The following is a 19,521-nucleotide window of genomic DNA, read 5'->3' as shown; positions in this document are numbered from 1 at the left end:
CCCTACATTGACACACACTCCCTGCATTGACACACACTCCCTACATATACACACACTCCCTACATTGACACACACTCCCTGCATTGACACACACTCCCTACATATACACACACTCCCTACATTGACACACACTCCCTACATTGACACACACTTCTCCATCACTTCATGGAGATCTACAAGGGTGCTGTTAGATCTACTCTCAAGGCCAACCTGCTGGAACAACACTATGGTTCCCGCTGGCAAAATGGTTATTTCTCCTGCCATTAACACAGCCTCTAGGCACCAAACAACACATTTAATATTCCTCTTCTTGCTGAACCCGAGTTTGAAATGCCATCGGGGTATGTGTAATGGATTCAAAATTACAATCAGATCAGTCATGATTGTATTGAACAGTGGGGAAGTCTCAAGGGGGTGAATGGCCTGATTTGAATGTTCTTTAATGATTGCTGAGAGTTTTGAACACAGAAATACTTCTGTTGTTGGATCGGTGCTGCTTTGTATGACCTAGATTGGTGTGAATGTAGGTTAGCGAAACTGGTGTAGTTTATATTTGCTGTTGGCGGTCCCCTCAGAGTTTGAGATATAAAACAATGTGGCTGTGTTTTGAGCACACATTCCCTGGATCTAGCTGGCCTAGTTTCTGAGGAGAGGCAGAGTTTGGGAAATGTTTTACTCAGTGGAGATTCCAACCTCAGCCAGTCCTTTACTTAGTGACACTGAGGTTCCTACACCCTCATCCACTTCTTCCCTGCATTTGTCAGGCTCTAGGGCCCTGGGGGACTTTTTCCCATCTCTCAACCCTTCCTTCCCTGTTTTAGGGACTTTCTAATTTTGGTACAATCTGTTTCAATCAAATCTTGAGGTAACTTCTCTACTAAGTCTGCCATGTTCATTCCTCACTTTGAACCGCATCTATCGAGTTTATTTTCCCCTCTAACCAAGAAATGTCCATTAGCTGCCAACTGGATGGTTTTTTTTTAGTGACATTAAAACAACTTGTCTCACTTGAGAACCTCTTCCCTCGGTCAGATTCTGTGGGTTTAATGAGGTAGCTACTTTTTGGATTGTTCCATCATGGAGCCTGAACTCTGCAGGTGAGGCCTAGTATTTATTCCCCTTGAGAAGTGCAGGAAGGACTCAGCTTATACAAGGGCTGCAGTCCCTAAAATCTAGGTATTTCCTCCCCACCCACTCCCCACCCCCTGCCCTGAAGCTGTCTGGGCCTCCCCCATTTTGTTTCCCTCCTTGTGGGAGGGTACAAAGATGGTGGATCGCCCGTTGCCGAGGTAACGCACCCCGTGTGAGTGCACAATGACGTAGTCCCAGAGGCTCACAGGCTATTGCCCCATTCAAGACACAGAGAGAGAGAGACGAGTGGCAGTAAGGTTCAGCGAGGGTTGACGTGACACCAGGCCTCAAGATGAGGAGGTTGGAGTGGGCCTGAGCCGGGGAGTTAATGGAGCTGTCGGTGTCGCTCTGCATCTCAAACCAACCGTCCAGCCAACTGAGCTAACCAAAATGAAGAGGTAGCGGGTTTAGGGTCATATACAGCACAGAAACAGATCTTCCAGCCCAAACCTAGCCCCGTTTGCCAGCATTTGGCCCATATCCCTCTAGACCCTTCCTATTCATGTACCCATCCAGATATCTTTTAAATGTTATAATTGTACCAGCCTCCACCACTTCCTCTGGCAGCTCGTTCCATACACGCACAGCCCTCTGCGTGAGGAAGTTGCCCCTTAGGCCCCTTTTATATCTTTCCCCTCTCACCTTATACCTATACCCCTTTAGTTTTGGACTCCCTGCACCCTGGGGAGAAAGACCTTGGCTATTCACCCTATCCATGCCCCTCATGATTTTATAAACCCCTTAGCCTCAGATGTTCTGGAGAAAAAAGCGACCCATCCTAGCACCATGGAGTCAACCAGCGCAGGAACAGTCCCTTCAGCCTGACCTGTCCATGCTGACCAAGTTTCCCGAACTGAACTGGTCCCATTGGCCTGCAATTTGGCCCATTTTCCTTTTATAACAATGTCCCTGTCCAAATGTCTTTTAAATGTTGTAATTGTACTCCCTCACCCTGTCAGGGACCTTGAAACTGGTGTGTCTTAACTGACTGGTAGTATCTGGCCGAGGCCTAGCTGGGAGGGTGTCCTTCCATTAGGAGATAAGTTCGTGCCTTGCTTCTTCCTTGGGAGTGGGTTTATTCTTGGAGGGGAGGGAAAGGAGGCTAAAGGGGAGGATGAAAATAAGACGGTCGGTTTGGCTTTCACAGACCGCTCTCCATCTGGGTCATTAATCTTTTAGGGAAGGGAGCAGCCATCCTTACCTGGTCTGGCCCGTATGTGACGCCAGACCCACAGCAATGTGGTTGATTCACAACTGCCCTCTGGGCAATTAGGGATGGGCAATAAATGCCAGGCCTAGCCAGCGACGCACTTATCCTGTGAAAGATTTTTTAAAAAACTCTCCAAACCTGGCAGGCTTGTTGCCCTGGTCAGGCCATCTTCCCTACCCCCTGAAAGAGTCCTTGTCAAAGCTGGCACTGAGAGCTCTGTTTGATCACCAGTGAGTCACAGCACACACCTAGTTCTGCTCAGATTACAGTGTACAGCAAGTCCAGGGCCTGACAGTGACATATATACAGTTCCTGGGTACGTTGAATCATTGATGTTTACTAACAGGAAGCCATTCAGCCCCTCTGCTAGCAGTAAAAGAGTTCCATCCAATGACTCCATCTATACTTCCTGCTGCCTCAGAAAGGCAGTCAACATAATCAAAGATTCCTCCCCCACCACCCCGGCTAAAATCTCTTCCAACCTCTTCCGAACATGTACTAACAAATTCAACAACAGCTTCTTCCCCACTGTTATCAGATTTATGGACAAACCTCTCATATATTAGAGCTGATCTTTCTCTGCACCTTCTTTGTAGCTGTAGCACTGTAATCTGCATTCTGCGCTATCACCCTGACGTACTTATGTGAGATATGATTTTGGATAGCATGCGACACAATACTTTTCACTGTAGCTCGGTGCATGTGACAATAGTAAATCAAATCAAGTTGTTGCCTGGGATGTATTCGATATCAGGGTCTGAGGGACATGGGAGATGTTATTTGGTTGTGTGCCACATGCCTCTGATGTGTAAACACTGGATGTATGTGAACTGAGAAAGTGGGTTCCCAGTGGCCCAGTCAGTGACAGTGTTGAGGCCTGTAGCTAAAGGCCTCACTTTGTTTCTGCCTAGGTTGCCATTATCGCCGGGAACTTTGAACTGGGCGAATTCATCAAGAATCACAAAGACTCAGACGTGGGTAGGTTGGAGACTGACAGTTGTGCGTGACTCGGATCCCAACCCTAACCTTGATCCTGATTCTGATCCTGACCGCCCCCTCCCCTGAAATCCTAACCTAGATCCGTCATGAGGCTTCATTTTGCTTTAGTGTGGTAGGCCCCATCGTCCGCGTGTCCCAGTCGCATGCGCAGATTCCAGTTGGGAATTCTCCAGATTTAACTCTCTTTTTTTCCCCGTTTTGAAGATCTTTTGGGAATTCAGGGTGGCAAGGTGTTTACGTGGAACAAAGATCGGTAAAACGCTGGAGAAACTCAGCAGGTCTGGCAGCATCTGTGGAAAGAAAGCAGAGTCAACGTTTCAAGTCTGCATTGAAGGACGGTCACTGGATTGGAAATGCTACCTGTCTTTCTCTTTCTCTCTCTCTCTCTCTCTCTTTCTCTCTCTCTCTCTCTCCCCCCCCCCTCTCCCCACAGATGCTGCCAGACCTGCTGAGTTTCTCCAGCAATTTCTGGTTTTGTTTCAGATTTCCAGAGGGCAGAGCTGTTTGTTTTGCTCAGGTGACATTGGGCAGAGCCCCTCAGGACTAATGTGTAATGCCTCGGTGCCTCTGATTTGGAAAATCTTTGGTGGGCCAATTCATCAATTCCCACTTGTATTTTCCAAATTGCTGAAGGCACCATCACTTTATCTGGAAGTCCCACACTCAAGTGGCCAGTGATTGATATGATTGAGGAAGGAGCGTGCCATGAACTATTGCTTTGGCTATTTATCGCTTACCTGTTTGACCTTTCCCTGACCTCTGAGCTGCGGAAATGAGACCTATGCTATCTCTGGGATCATTAATTCCAAAAGTGTCCAAAGTGGGACTTCCGCCAACACTCCATTGCCCAGGTCCGAACTCTCATCCTGCGATCTCTGCCACAGCCCACTGGTTTGAATTTAATTAACCAATCTCCATGTCTAACCAATCAGGATCCTTTTGTCATTGAATCCATTTGATCATGGAACCCCTCCAGTGCAGAAAGAGACCATTCAGCCCATTAAGACTGCACCGACACACCAAAGCGCATCCCCCCCAGAACTAACCCTCCATATTTCTCATAGCTAACCCACTTAGCCTGCACACTACAGGCAATTTCCCGTGGTGAATCCACCGAGCCTGCACATCTTTGGACTGTGGGAGGAAACTGAAGCACCCGGAGGAAACCCACACAGACACGGGGAGAATGTGCAAACTCCGCACAGACAGTCGCCCAAGGCTGGAATCGAACCAGGGTCCCTGGTGCTGTGAGGCAGCAGTGCTAAGCACTGAGCTGCAATTAAGGGGTCTTGATGGGTAAGCAGTATTATCATCAGACTGTTAAACCAGAGATACAGGTAATGCCTCAGGGGACCTGGGTTCGAATCCCATTATGGCAGAATTCAGCAAAAGTCTGCAATCGGGAGAGTAGTGATAACCATAACAATTGTCAGGAAAAACCCATCTGGTTCACTAAAGTCCTTTAGGGAAGGAAACTGCCATCCTTACCTGGTCTGGCCTACATGTGACTCCAGACACACAGCAACATGGTTGACTTTTAACCACTCTCAGAAATGGCTTGAGCAAGCCTATCAGTTCAAAGGCAATAAGTGCTGGTCTGGCCGATGGCACCATCATGCTTCTTGTTTTTTTTTAAAACCACACACACAGGTGCCACATGAATGAAAGTTGTTGTTGTAACCCCCATTCCGGGATAGTGTCTGTGTTTCATGCTGTCGTTTCCAAGGTGCTAACTCTCACTGTTCCCTGGCAGCCGTACAGTGGTGTTCCTATCTCTCTCTAAGCTGTGTCCTCCCGACAGTTCCTTTTAAGGAGAAGCCCACCTACGCCCCACAGCGGAGGGAAGGCCACAACGCGCTCACCCTCCCCCACATGTTGCAACGCTCCAGCAGTGACAACAACCTCAACATTCCCGAGTGGCTGTCCTTCCCGACTGGCCAGGCCCCCAGGAATCCCAACGGCACACTGCGCAGCGTCAGTAATCCCCGCGGCGGGCGCAGCCGGTCGCCCTCTCGCAGCCGGCAGGCCGAGGATCCCAAGAAACAGCGAGGACGCCTCAGGTAAGGCTCCCTCTACACTGCCCCCCATCAAACGGTCCCAGGGCAGGGGCAGCACGGGGTTAGATACAGAGTAAAGCTCCCTCTACACTGCCCCCCATCAAACGGTCCCAGGGCAGGGGCAGCACGGGGTTAGATACAGAGTAAAGCTCCCTCTACACTGCCCCCCATCAAACGGTCCCAGGGCAGGGGCAGCACGGGGTTAGATACAGAGTAAAGCTTCCTCTACACTGTCCCCCATTAAACACTCCCAGAGCAGGGGCAGCATGGGGTTAGATACAGAGTAAAGCTCCCTCTACACTGTCCCCCATCAAACGGTCCCAGGGCAGGGGCAGCATGGGGTTAGATACAGAGTAAAGTTTCCTCTACGCTGTTGCTCAACACATTCCCAGAGCAGCGGCAGCATGGAGTTAGATACAGAGTAAAGCTCCCTCTACACTGCCCCCCATCAAACAGTCCCAGGGTAGGAAAAGCATGGGGTTAGATACAGAGTAAAGCTCCCTCTATATTGTCCCCCATCAAACAGTCCCAGAGCAGGAAAAGCATGGGGTTAGATACAGAGTAAAGCTTCCTCTACGCTGTTGCTCAACACACTCCCAGAGCAGCGGCAGCATGGGATTAGATACAGAGTAAAGCTTCCTCCACGTTGTCCCCCATCAAACACTCCCAGGACAGGCAGCATGGAGTTAGATACAGAGAAAAGCTCCCTCTACACTGTCCCCCAACACACACTCCCAGGACAGGGGCAGCATGGGGTTAGCTACAGGGTAAAGCTCTATCTACACTGTCCCGCATCAAACAGTCCCAGGGCAGGGGCAGCATGGGGTTAGGGACACAGTACAACTACCTCTACATTTTTAAACTGAAAATAAAGCTCCTCTACACTGTCCCCAACAAACACTCTGTCACCCCTCCCATCTCCCCCCTCTCTGTATCCCTTCTCTGGGGACACTTTTCTCTGTATTTTGCCCCATCTCTTCAATTTGTAATTGTCTGTCTCCCTCCCTGTCTCCTTGCCTGTCTGTCTGTCTCTGTCTCTCTCGCTCTCTCTCTCTCTCTCTCTCTCTCTCTCGCCGTGCCTCCCACCCTCCCTGCCTCCCACCTTTCTCTGTCCCTGTCTATCTCTGTCTGTTTCCCTCCTTTTCTGTCTCCCTCTGCCTCTGTCTGTCTCCCACCTTCTCTGTCTCCCTCCTTCTCTGCCTCCCTGTATCTCTGCCTTTCTCTCTCCCTGTCTGTCTCCCTCCCTCCCTGTCCCTCTCCCTGTCTCCCACCCACTCTGTCTCCCACACTGTCCGTCTCCCACACTCTCTGTCTCCCTGTATCTCTGCTTGTCTCCCTTGCTGTCTCTCTCTCTTCCTGTCTCTCTCCCTCCCTGCCACGCTCTCCCTCCCCATCACTCTCCCTCCCTCCCTGTCTCTCTCCGTCCCTGTCTCCCTCTTTCCCTCTCTCACTATCTCACTCCTTCCCTCCCTCTCTGTGTCCTTCCTTCTCTCCCTGTCTCCCTCCCTCCCAGTCTCCCTCCCTCCCTCCCCGTCACTCTCCCTCCCTCCCCGTCACTGCCCCTCTCTCCCTGTCTCCCTCCCTTTCTACTTGTCTCCCTGTTGGGACCATTCTGCCCGTCCCTGTGTGACGGTGAGACCCCACTTGCATTTATTAATGCGATGCCCACCGGCTCCGACACTGACAGTGATGTTTACCTTTGCTCCCAGCTCCGCCGTCCCAAACAAGGAATACCCAGGGAGCGCGCTGGGCTGGAGGCCGAAACGCAGGCTGTACACTGCCGTGCCAGGCCGAGTCTTTGTGGTGGTGAAGACATACCAGCCACAGGGAGAGGATGAAATCCAACTCAACAAGGGAGAGAAAGTCAAAGGTTAGTGCAGAAAAGTAAAGCTTAGCAAAGTTTCTCATTGTGTGTAAGGGCAGAGGAGCAGGGGGATGGAGGCCATTCAACCCCTCAAGTTTATTCTGTCACTAAATGTACTCAAAGCCAATCTGGGACTCTGCATAGCTCCATTATCTGTTACATTTAAAATAAACAATTAAAGTGGAGCCCTTACAGTGTAGAAGCAGGCCAATCAGCCCATTGAGTCTGTGCTGACCTTCTGAAGAGCATCCCACCCTGTGTCTGTAACCCTGCATTTGCCACGGCTAACTGACCTAGTCTGCACATCCCTGGGCAACTTAGCACGGCCAATCCACCCGAACCCACCCATCTTCGGACTGCGGGAGTGAAATCCACTCAGACACAGGGAGGACGTGCAGACTCCACACGGAGAGTCCCCCGAGGCTGGAATCGACCCAGGTCCCTGGTGCTGAGAGGCAGCAGTGCCAACCATTGAGCCACTGTGACCTCCCCTCTGTTGTTGTTTGTGGAAAAAGTTGTGAATTTTCCTCCTGAGAGGTGTAGCTCAAATTCCTAGCCTATTCCCAGAGTCAGTAGCCGGTGGGAATCGTCTCTCCTCTACCCTCCCAGTCCTGGGAGCTCTGACAGCAACTTTGCAGATTGCAACTCCACCTTGTACCGTCTGTTCTCAGAGTTTAACCCTTCGAGTGCAGGTAATTTACTCTGTGCTCACTCCGTGATTTTGTTTTAATCTGTTGGGGGCAGGAGGGTGGGGGGAGGTGGGGGGTCGGGGGGGTCTAGGCGAAGGGGAGCCTTTGGGTGCAGGTTTTTCCTAAAAGGTCCAGTCAGTGATGGTTCCCCGCCCCACCCCGAGACAAGCCTTCAACTCCAGAAATATTGTTTGAATTTAAACTTCCTTGGCCGCAGGAATAAGATTTGAACCCATTTGCCCTTTAGCCTGAGCCTTTCAAATTACCATTTCAGTGACCAAATCTTCTTTACTGGAAGCCTCCTGATACTGAAATTGATGGGGTTTTGGGGAAACGCATGAGTAGGGCAATGGGTTGAATGGCCTCCTGTTGTTCCTCAGATGATGTGTTACCTTGTTTGGAGGAACTGTAACCATATTTTACACTATCCTTGGTCTCTCAATTCTCCGGTGGACTGTGTGAGGTTGAGCATGCATGACTCAGGAACGTCTGTGACCCACCCTGTGGGTCTGTGCGGACCGCTGTCCCACTAAGGTCTACTCAAGATGCCCCAGGGCCCTAACCTTCCCAGAGTTAGTAGGGCACAGGGAGGGTGGGAAAGGTAATGGCTCTCACTGAGACAGTCAGGCTGTGTGTGACGGTGCCTCTCCAGCTGAATAGTTAGAAAGGTGCATGGCTTTCCCCCCGTGCGTTTGGATTTCGCAACACAGATTGTTCTATCAAGGAGGCCCCAGCATTGACCTTGATGGGCCGAATGGCTTTTTGTTCAGCATTCGATGTCTGACTTGGCTTGCCTCCAGGGAAAGTGTGTTCCGCCAAACTGTGAGGGCCGGCGGCACTCGGGAGAGTGCGGGTAGATGGCGACATAGTTTGATGTTGTGGCAAGATTGTGTTCCAAATCCTACCCGAGCAGCTGGTGGAATTTAAACTGAATGGAAACATCTGGAAGATGGGGCTGGTTTTAGTCACGGCGACCATGCCAACTATCCACCATTGTGGTAAAAACCCACCTGGTTCTCTCATGTCCTTTTCAGGAATAACAATGGCAGCAATGCCTACGGCCCATGAGTGAATAACATCTGCCGTTCTTACCCGCTCTAGCCTACATGTGACTCCAGACCCACAGCAATGGGCCTCTTAGCCACCCTCTGAAGGCCTGAGCGAGCCTCCCAGTTCAAGGGTCAGTTAAGGTGGGCAATTAATGCTGGCCCACCTCTCACTGAAAATTGACCCATTTGCTTGGATTATTTGGGCATGGTTTTGGGGGTGAACAGTTCCTATCCTCTCCTGCACTTGAGAAATATCTCCCGATCTCAGTTCCTCTCGCCGAGCTGACCTTTCCCGGTGGGAGGCCGTTGCTGCTGAAGGTGAGTTCTGCCTTTGCTATTGACCTTGTTCTATTTCAGTGCCTGGCACAGAAACGGGCTGAGTACAGACGGTCGGACCACTTCTGCCAAAATGTGCCACCAGCATGTGACTGCGAGGTGACCCAGTCTGGCCCTGATGCTGGACACTAGTGAGCAATGTTTGGTCGAACAGTCCTACCCAGCATCATGTTCACTCCACGTGAGCCGATATTTATAACTCTGACCTAAATCTCCGTGTTGCACTTTCCTCTGGTTCCCCAGTGTCCTGTGTTCAGTCTCTCTCTCCCTCTCTCTCACTCAGTCTCTCTGTCTCATTGATGTATGGAGCAGCTGTGACTCATTTTTGTTTTCTCTTTCCACCCCCTTTCCTCACCATTTCCCCTTTCTGTCTCCTCCTAGCTTTACCCTGCCCATTTCCCATGCCTTTTCTTTGCTTTATCTCTTCCTCTGTGGCCTAGCCAATCCCATCTTCACTTTCTCAATCTATCCACATTTGCTGCTGTTTATCTTTCACTTTACTCACTTTGACTCTCTCGTCCAATCACTCTCTCTGTCTCCCTATTTCTCTGTATCTCTCTCTCTCTCTCACTCTATCTCCCTGTCTCGCTTTGTCCCTCTGACAACCCCATCTCCTTCACTCCCCCATCTCCTTCACTCCCCCATCTCCTTCACTCCCCCATCTCCTTCTCTCCCCCATCTCCTTCACTCCCCCATCTCCTTCTCACCCTCATCTCCCTCTGTCCCCCATCTCCTTTTCTCCACCTATCTCCCTCTCTCCCTGTATCTTCCTCTCTCCCCATATCTCCCTCCACCCCTTTCTCCCTCTCTCCCTCTCACCCCTTATCTGTCTCTCCCCTATCTCCCTCTCTCCCTCGTCTCCCACTCCCTCGCTCCTCATAGCTCCCTCTACCACCCTCTCTACCTCTGACACCCTCTCACTCTCATCTCCCTCTCTCCCCATGTCTCCCTCTCTCCTCAACTATCTATCTCTCCACAAAAACAGAAATTGTTGGAAAACGTCAGCAGGTCTGGCAGCATCTGTGGAGAGAAAGCAGAGTTAACGTTTTGAGCCCAGTGTTTTATCTCCCCTTCTCTCTCTCTCTAACTGTCTCTCTCTCTCTCTCTCTCCCCTCCCCCATTCCTATATGCCTACCCTTCTCAACCCTATCTCTCTCCCCCATCTCTGTCTCCCTATCTCTCTCCCCATTTCTCTTTCCCCATTTCTCTCTCTCCATCTTTCTATCTCCTCCATTACTCACATTCTTTTCATCTTCCCCTTTCTTTGCCTCTTCCGATCCTCCCCCTTCACTTCCTCTCCATCCCTCTCACACTGCCTCTATCTCTTTATCTTTCACCACTTTTATTCACTGTCAATTTTCCACCTCCATCTCTTCTGTCTGTCCATTTTCTTTCATGGTTTATTTATTTTCTCCTCAAACAATACCTCTTATCCCCGTTTCTCCCTGCAGCTCTCTTTCATGAGGGCCCCTCCCTTGTTCAATTTTCTGCTGTTTCTCAGTTCTGTCACAATTTGAATCAAAGGACATCCACAGCTTCTCTTTTAAAGAGCACATTTCTTCGATTTTGTTGAGTTTACCTCAGAGTGAATACAGGAGCTTAGAATAGGACCATTTTGTCATTCTCAAAGGCACAAGCATGGAATTGAGGGATCCTTGGGAATCAGGCTTCAACAGTCTCTACGCATGTAACTCCAGAAAGTTGGGGGGGTGGGGGTGGAAGCTGATAGACACTAGTCAGTGTATTGTTATCTTCCTGAGAGAGGGGGTGCTGAGAGACACCAGTCAGTGTACAAATATCTCCCTGAGAGAGCGAAGGGACTGAGAGACACTAGCCAGTGTACAGATATCTCCCTGAGAGAGCGAAGGGACTGAGAGACACCAGTCAGTGTACAGATATTTCCCTGAGAGAGAGAAGGGACTGAGAGACACTAGCCAGTGTACAGATATCTCCCTGAGAGAGAGAAGGGACTGAGAGACACTAGCCAGTGTACAGATATTTCCCTGAGAGAGAGAAGGGACTGAGATACACTAGTCAGTGTACAGATATCTCCCTGAAAGAGAGAGAAATGGGACTGTGAGAGTCTAATTAGAGTACAGGAATCACCATGAGAGACTCCAGTCAGAGTAGAACTATTTGTATGAGCGAGAGAGAGAGCCACCAGTCAATATAACTGTCTACCTAAGAGAGAGGAGGATTGAGAGATTGCGGTCGTGTTTCAGTTCTGACCTTCAGAGAGTGAGAGACACATAACAACAAAGACAATAGGAGCTGCAGTAGGCCTTTCAGCCCTTCAAATCTGCTGCACCATTTAATGTGATCATGGCTTTGGCAGATACAGACTAAAGCTCCTTCCAGACTATCCCCGTCAAAACATGCCCAGGACAGGGACAGCACAGGGTTAGATGCAGAGTGAAATTTTATTGTGAAGTGTGACCCATCAAGGATAGGCCAGCCTTCACTGAAATGTTGATTCCTGGTAGACAGTATTGCCTATCAGGCTACCATCCTGTTTATCTTAAGGAGTGGGGGGAGAGATGGGGCAGGGAGCTGGGGGGAGAGTGTTTCTGCCCTCCAGCCCAAACTCTTTTCATTTCTGAAGCTGCACAATGCTTCAGAGAGCCCCTCCCTTTGGAGGCACCCCCACTGTCTCCGACATGCCTCAGCCTCTGCCAGGGCCCATCGGACGCACTGCTCTTCAGCCCTCCTGCCTAGGGGGTGCTAACCCATTGGGTTTTACTGGGCAGCGAGGTGGTGGTCCTGAGGACAGTACCGTCCTGGTTTTTGCACCTCAGATCCACTTAGGACTGGGGGTGAGGGTGATTATGAGGAGCTTTGTGGCCTGGGGCTAGTTCTGATGGCAGAAACGTGCGGGCGATTCTCCCATTGCTTCTCCATCATTCCAAAAGTCAGCCACCTTGTTCCTGGGACGATCCCACCATCACCAGGGCAACCTTGGGAGTGTTGGTGGTGACAGGCCATGGGATTGTTTTGCAGGATTGCATTTACATAGTGCCCTTTAATGGCATCAAATGCCTGGGCTCTAGGCTTTTTGTACGAATGGGAGCAGACAAAATTTGAGATGGGGGCAAAGACGGTATTAGAATAGTCGACAAAAAGACTGGGTTAAAGGGACACACTGTAAGGCACATCTTAAAGGCTAAGAGTAACGTAGAGAAGTAGGGACCCAGGCAGCTGAAGGCATGGGGCCTAGTGGCAGGGTGAGGGAAATCTGAGGGTGTGCAACAAATAAGCAGTGGAAGAGTTCAGGGATCTCAGAGGCTCAGAAAAGCCGGCAGTGCCAACTGAGATAGGGACAGGTGAGACAGACCATGCACCAGCGGGTGAGATTTTAAAGGCTAGGCATGAGAGGACACAGAGTTCCTGTAGGTCAGGGCGATTCAGCTTTGGTATGAGTTTGAATAAACGTAGCAGAGATTTGGAGCAGCCCACCTCAGTGGGGTTAGTCTACCTGAAAAGGCCAGGTGGGGTGCGAGATTGAGTTGAACATTTCCCCTGATGGTACATTTGACAGCACAACCTTCCCTAAGAGGCCTGAAGCCCATCAAGTGGGACTTGAATCGACGGCCTTCTGCCCCACGACTGTGAGGGCCAACTGCAAGACCACACAAACACGCTGCTGTCAGTGTCAAAATTTGCTGGCTAACATGACAACACCTTATCATTTCCCTGAATCTCAGATGGTCTTCAGTTAGCACACTAAGGGAAATGAGGAAGGGCTCCAACACTTCATTCAAAGCACCCCAACTTCACCACCAACCACTCAAAAGGTCCCATTGGTGTGACCCTGAGCTGCGCCATATTATTTGGCATTGAAAGTGGGGTTCCAACTCTCCAGAACCAATGTAGAGACTCCAGGATCTGAAGATTAATCTCCAAGATCCTTTTGGGATAGCCAAATGGAGAGAGACTGGATGAGTTAGGACTATATGCACTGAAGTTTAGAAGAATGAGGAGTCTGATCTTATACAAACCAAAATTATAACCGGACCAACAGGGTAAATGTAGTAAGGATGTTCTCAGTGACCTGGGTCCCTGGGCAGCATTGCTACCTCACAGCGCCGGGGCCCGGGTTCAATTCCACTCTTGGGTGACTGTCGTTGTCTCCATGTGTTTGCGTGGGTTTCCTCTGGGTGCTCTGGATTACCCCCTACAGTCCAAAGTTGTGTAGCTTAGGTGGAGTGGCCGTGTGAAATTGCCCATAGTGTCCAGGGACGTGCGAGCTAATTGGGTTAGCCGTGGTGAAATGTGTTGTTGCAGGGATGGAGTTGGGGAGTAGGTTTGGGTGGGATGTTCTTCAAAGGGTCAGTGTGGACTCAAGGGGCCAAATGGCCTGCTTCCACGTTGCAGCGATTCTAGTGGTCAGTGACCAGGGAATCTGGGATTAGGGGTCAATGTTTAAGATATGGGGTAGGCCATTTAGGACTTAGATGAGGAGAAATGTCTTCATGCAGAGAGTGGTGAGCCTGTGAAATTCTCTGCCACAGAAACCAGGTGAAGCCAAAACATTGAATGTATTCAAGAAGGAGATAGATTTAGTTTTGGGGGCTAAAGGCACTGGGGAGAAAATGAGAACAAGGTGTTGAGTTTGATAATCAGCCATGATTGGATTGAACAGTGGAGCAGGCTCGAGGGGGCCGAATGGCCTACTCCTGCTTCTATTTTTTTTGCTTCTAGGTTTGTGACTGGGGGAGTGGGGTTGGTGGGTGATTGCCAGAAGAGTGGGCACATTTTCAACTTTTTTTTAATCTTGAGATTCTTGGCGGCGAAAGTGTTCGCAATGGGGCGAGACGGTCGCGTGACCGATGGTAAAGCACCGTCCAGTTGGGGGCGGGGCTGAAGGGGGAGGTGTTCATTGGGGGTGGGGCGGGAACGAAGAATCTCTCGGCGCCTTCCAGTTGGCTGGGCAAGGCGAACATCACAAGGACACGGCCAACCATACGACAGGAAAGCAGGTGGGGTGGGGTGCAGAGGTCAGAGGCCGTGTGGTTAAACCTCCAGGCTAAAAGCCCAGATATAATTGACAAGGCCATTTGGAGGAAAGGTGCCCTCTATGATCTACAATCTCCAGTTAGTGCTGCATAGCTCAGGCCGGGCACCATTGTGGTGCCTCGGCGTGTTTGGAGACGGGTTTGGGGGGGGGGGGGGGGGGGTGCAGTGTGTGTGTGTGTGTGTGTGTGTGTGTGTGTGTGTGGGGGGAGCGGTGGTGGGGGCTCCTTTGTACAGAGCGTTTGCATCACAGAAGCTGCTGTTGGCCTTGGTGTGTTGGAATAAGCCTTTGAGCCGACATTTTTGCGTGTGTAGCAGCCATTAACCCTCGGAGATTGTCATGGCAACATTAACCCTCGGAGATTGCCATGGTAACGCTAGATTCAAACGGCCCAGCGCCACCCCCTCCATTGATCCTATCAGCATTGCCTGGTGTAGTTGATAGAAACCCCCCCACAACCCTTTCATCCACCTTCAGCAACTCATGCCATCCTGGGGCCTTTTTGTTCAACTGTTGCCATGGGAACACAGCTCGTGCCAGGTGAGGAGAAGGTCAAAATGTGGAGAAATGCTCATTTTGTATTTCAGTTTTTTCAATTCATGTTCTGGCTGCTTAGTTATCTTCCTATCCCCTGGGAATATTTAGGGTTTTGTTATTCCTCTCCTCTGGTATCCACTTCACCTTCTTGCCAATCTCATTTCAGGCATCCCAGGATACAGTCTAATGTCACTCTCTGAGACTCTGTCAAAACCACTTACTCTGTCGTTTTATCACCTCCCTTTTCTCTCCGTAATCCTCCTCCCTTGTCAGTAGATCGCAGTAAATCCCTCTGCCTTCCTTTCTCTACTGTCTCCTGCATTTTGGCCCCAAAACATTGAACTAACACAACTCACTTCGTTTCTACTGCTCCTCCTCCCCACTCCCCTGCTGTCGTTTGTCATCTCTCTCTCTCTCTTCCCCCCACCCTTTTTCTTTTTCTCTTTCTTTTTCTCTCTTGTTTCTTTTGCTCTCTCTCTTTCTCCCCCTGCCCACCTCACCCCCTCTCTCTCCCTCTCTCTCTTTCTTCCTCTCTTTCTTTCTCTCCCTCTCTCACTCTTTCACTGTCTCTCTTTCCCTTTTTTTCTCTCTTTCTCTCTTCCTCTATCTCTCCCCCCTCTCTCTTTTCTCTCTCTCCTTCTCTCCCTCTTTCCCTTTCCCTCTCTCTTTCTCTCTCCCTCTCTCTTTTCCTCTCTCCCTTTCTCTCTTTCTCCCTGTCTCTCTTATTCTCCCCCCCCGCCACTCACTTTCTGTCTTGGCATCCTCTTTACTCCCATGTTTTGCTCTCTCTATTTCTCACACTTACACTCTCTCTCTGTTTCTGGCACATTTCTGCACTCCCATTTGCCTGTCATTTCTGACTTGGCATGCGCTCTCTCAAACCCCTCTCTCTTGTCTTTTTCCAGTAGCTCATCACTGCCTCTTTCCTCCCTTCCTCATCTCCTCTGTCTCTTGACCCTTCCCTACCCCTTTGCACACCCCCACACCCCAACTATCTGCGCTCTCCTCCCTTTCTTCTCTCTTCATCCTGCTCTATGTAGTGTGGTTAAGAATGGAGGTGACTGTGGTGTAATGGGAATGTCAGTGACCCAGAAAACCAGGCTAATGTGCTTGAATCTGACTGACATATCATTCCAGTGATGGGTCTAAATCTGAACTGCCCTGTGAGGCAGACAATCAGTGAAGGTTGGGTAAGAATACCCACATCCTACAAAAGGATTAGAGAAAAGGGTTACTTAACCACCAGATATCATGCACATACCAGCTACATCTGGATCCAGCCATAGGGCACAGAAACAGACCCTTCAGTCCAACTAGTCCATGCTGACCAAGTTTTCCAAACTAAACTAGTCCCACTTGCCTGTGCCTGGTCCCTATCCCTCTCAACCTTTCCCATCCATGACCTTATCTGAATCTCTTTTAAATGTTGTAACTGTACCTGCAACTACCATTTCGTCCGGCAGTCCATTATACATGTGAGCTGACATGCTGCACTTTCAAATATACCATCCAAACAACAAACTGAAGTCTATTCCAATAACTCAGATGCATGTTGTGCCACTAATTAAAGAAAAATGCCATGGCTGGAGCTGAAAGGGTTAAATATTGGGAGCAGGTCGGATAGAATGGGCTTGTTTCCATCATCTCTTGTGTCTTTTCCCCTTGTGCCACTGTCTAGGAGCAGAGGGCATTATCTTAGACTAAGAGGTCGTCCATTAAAGATGAGGAAGAAATTTCTTTTTAACCCTTCATTACAGCAGAGGAGAGTCGAGGCTGGGTCATTAAGTATTTTCAAGGCTGAGGCAGACAGATTTTTAATCAGCAAGGGAATTGAGGGTTCAAGACAGGAAAATGAAGCCAAGGGTGATCAGAACAGCTGTGATCTTACTGAAAAGCAGAGCAGACTCGATGGGCTAAATGGCCCCCTTCTGCTGCCAAGCCATATATATTGATGATGGAGCAGTGATTTGATTGAGGTGTTTGACTGTTGTTTAAGGAGACAGCCAGAAATTATTTCAGCTGGTCACATATGCAGCAAAGAAAGCATACAACCTTAACATTAAACCCTGAACATTTCATATTTGATGCTGGGGACCAATTCTTTACAGTAAGGTGCTGGAAATTTCTGGAATTCTATCCCTGGAAATGTTGAAATTTTGGATTAATTGCAAGTTTCAAAGCTGAGATTGTTAGGTTATCATGAGGTCAGCCTAATCAGGGTGATGGGACCAAGGTGAGTATATGAAGTTAAAATGCAGATCTGCCATAATTTAACCAAACAGTAGAACAGGCTTGAGGGGCTGAATGGCCATGTCCTGCTTTTCTGTCCTCACTTGAGTCCTGCTGAATATTTCTCCTCAGCGATGCCCGTTGGGTCCATTCAGTCCATTGGCGATGTGCTCCCTTTGCTTTACACCTTGGCCTCATCAGGACCCGTGCAAGAATACCAAATTTCAGATGATCACAACAATTTATACCACAGGGGAGAAGGGTGCTGATTTGTCGGTAAGTCAGCTCTAATTGGTTGAGGCATTGCTGTGGCGTAGTCGGGGAAATCTGTAGGTAATTTTTTAAAAAGTGACTGTTTTCAGATGAAGACAAAATACTGTGGATGCTGTAAATGTGAAACAAACACAGAGGATGCTGGAGAAACTCAGCAGGTCCGGCAGCATTTGTGAAGAGAGAAACGGAGTTAGCATTTTGAGCCCAGTATGGCGAAGTTCTGAAGAGGAGCCATACTGGACTCAGAACGTTAGCCGTTTCTCTCGCTCCACAGATGGTCTGTACGTTCATTGATTATATTCTGTTATGAATATACATCCTTTCCATCCAGTGATAAATGAGCCACATGGCCAGCCTGACTGGTCACCTTCATTTGGTTGGCTGTTTGGTTGGGTGTTTGTGTCGCAGTTGCATTGGTGAATTTGTTACTGTTACCAACCTGTTCAGAGATGTTATTACACACCTCTGGAGCAGGTGGGACTTGAATCCCAGCCTCCCTGTCTAGGGCGTAGGGACAATACCACTGTGCCACAAGAGGGCCCCCATTTTATCCTTTAACTTTTATTTAACCTACTTTTCACACCTCTGGAGCAGGTGGGAATTGAATGCAGGCCTTCTGATCCAGGGTAGGGCTCAGATTTCCAACATGTTATATACCTGCCAGGGCACTTTGGGAAACTTGGCTTCAGTTTCCCAATAAATTTTGAAGTGAGAAACCAGTAGCTCCAACTGATTCACGAACGTTCTTCAGGATTGACAGGTTTCTATCCATAACAGCAAAAGAAGGCCATTCAGCCCTTTGGGCCTGCTCTGTAATTGGATAAGATTACAGGTGATCAGCTCTCCTGTCCCACCCACCCATGACTCCTGCATTCCCTTGCTCATCCAGAATTTGTAGACCACTGCCTTACAAATCTCCCCTGACCCTGTCTCTTATTGTTGTCTGGGGAAGAGAATTCCCCAGACTCATGACAGTCTTAGAGAGGCCCCCACCCTAAATAGGAGGTCCCTAATCTTGGAACTGTGTCCCCTAGTCTCTCCCACCAGGAGAAATTTATGCATTCATGCTGACACAACCTCCTCAGGCCTTGTATGTTTCAATAAGATTCTCATTCTTCTAAATGCCAATGAATACACATCCATCCTATTAATTTTTTCTCCAAAGACAACCCCCTCATCCCAGGAATCGGTCAAGTGTACCTCTGCTGCACTGCTTTCCATATAATTAAATCTTTTCTTAAATAAGGCGATCGGAGCTCTACACTGTATTGTGGTCTGATCAGCATCCCTGCCCCAGTCTGATCAATCTTTGACCAACTATCTCGCAAATTTCTAACCGATGACAACAACTGAAACATAAAGGTCCATTCATCACCTTGAATGGAGTAATTGGTCACTGATAATCAATACTGACTTTGCCAGCAATGCAGCCGCATTGTTGATGAATAATTTTTTAAGAATTCTACACACTCACCGTGTTTCTGTTCTTGTGATCCGACCATTTTCCGATATAACAACACTCGCTGGCAGTGGCGCTGGAGCACGATGCTGGCAAAAGTGCCATCCTTCAAGCGAAAGCATTCGAACTGAGGCCCCTTTTGCTCTGACGCACCTTGAAGATCCACTGGAGTAGTTTAGAACAGCGAGGAATCTCCTCCACCCCCACACAACGTTGTCAGCAATATTCGTCCCTCAATTAAACTCACCTGAACAAACAGTCTTGGCCATTAGCACGTCCCTGTTTGTGGGAACTTGCTGTGTGTAAATTGCCTGTGGCATTTCCTACATTAAAACAGTGACTACACTTCCAGATGTAAAAAGGTGAAGATAAAGCCGCTGTAGTCAATAATTCCCATGAATGAACAAAATAAAAAACCTTACCATCCGATTGCTTTCTGGTTAGAGAGACTTGATTAGTATCAGAGATAATGGGGACTGCAGATGCTGGAGATTCCAAGATAATAAAATGTGAGGCTGGATGAACACAGCAGGCCAGGCAGCATCTCAGGAGCACAAAAGCTGACGTTTCGGGCCTAGACCCTTCATCTTCATCAAGGGTCTAGGCCCGAAACGTCAGCTTTTGTGCTCCTGAGATGCTGCCTGGCCTGCTGTGTTCATCCAGCCTCACATTTTATT

General features: G+C 49.2%; 1 protein-coding gene across 1 annotated transcript in view; it reads left to right on the top strand.

The window, feature by feature from the left end:
• The window catches only part of LOC125447020 (SH3 and multiple ankyrin repeat domains protein 1-like), a 241,740-nt gene that overhangs the window by 66,988 nt on the left and 155,231 nt on the right, over positions 1-19,521 (top strand). Inside the window, exons 10-12 of the mRNA XM_059640702.1 lie at positions 3,253-3,319; positions 5,142-5,400; positions 7,107-7,267. Coding sequence (XP_059496685.1) covers positions 3,253-3,319; positions 5,142-5,400; positions 7,107-7,267 — 487 coding nt within the window. The remainder of the gene's footprint in view (positions 1-3,252; positions 3,320-5,141; positions 5,401-7,106; positions 7,268-19,521) is intronic.

The sequence above is a fragment of the Stegostoma tigrinum genome, chromosome 38 (assembly GCF_030684315.1).
Source record: "Stegostoma tigrinum isolate sSteTig4 chromosome 38, sSteTig4.hap1, whole genome shotgun sequence".
Classification (NCBI taxonomy): Eukaryota; Metazoa; Chordata; class Chondrichthyes; order Orectolobiformes; family Stegostomatidae; genus Stegostoma; species Stegostoma tigrinum.
Note: the sequence above shows the minus strand (reverse complement) of the source record. Positions and strands in the feature narration are given on the sequence as shown.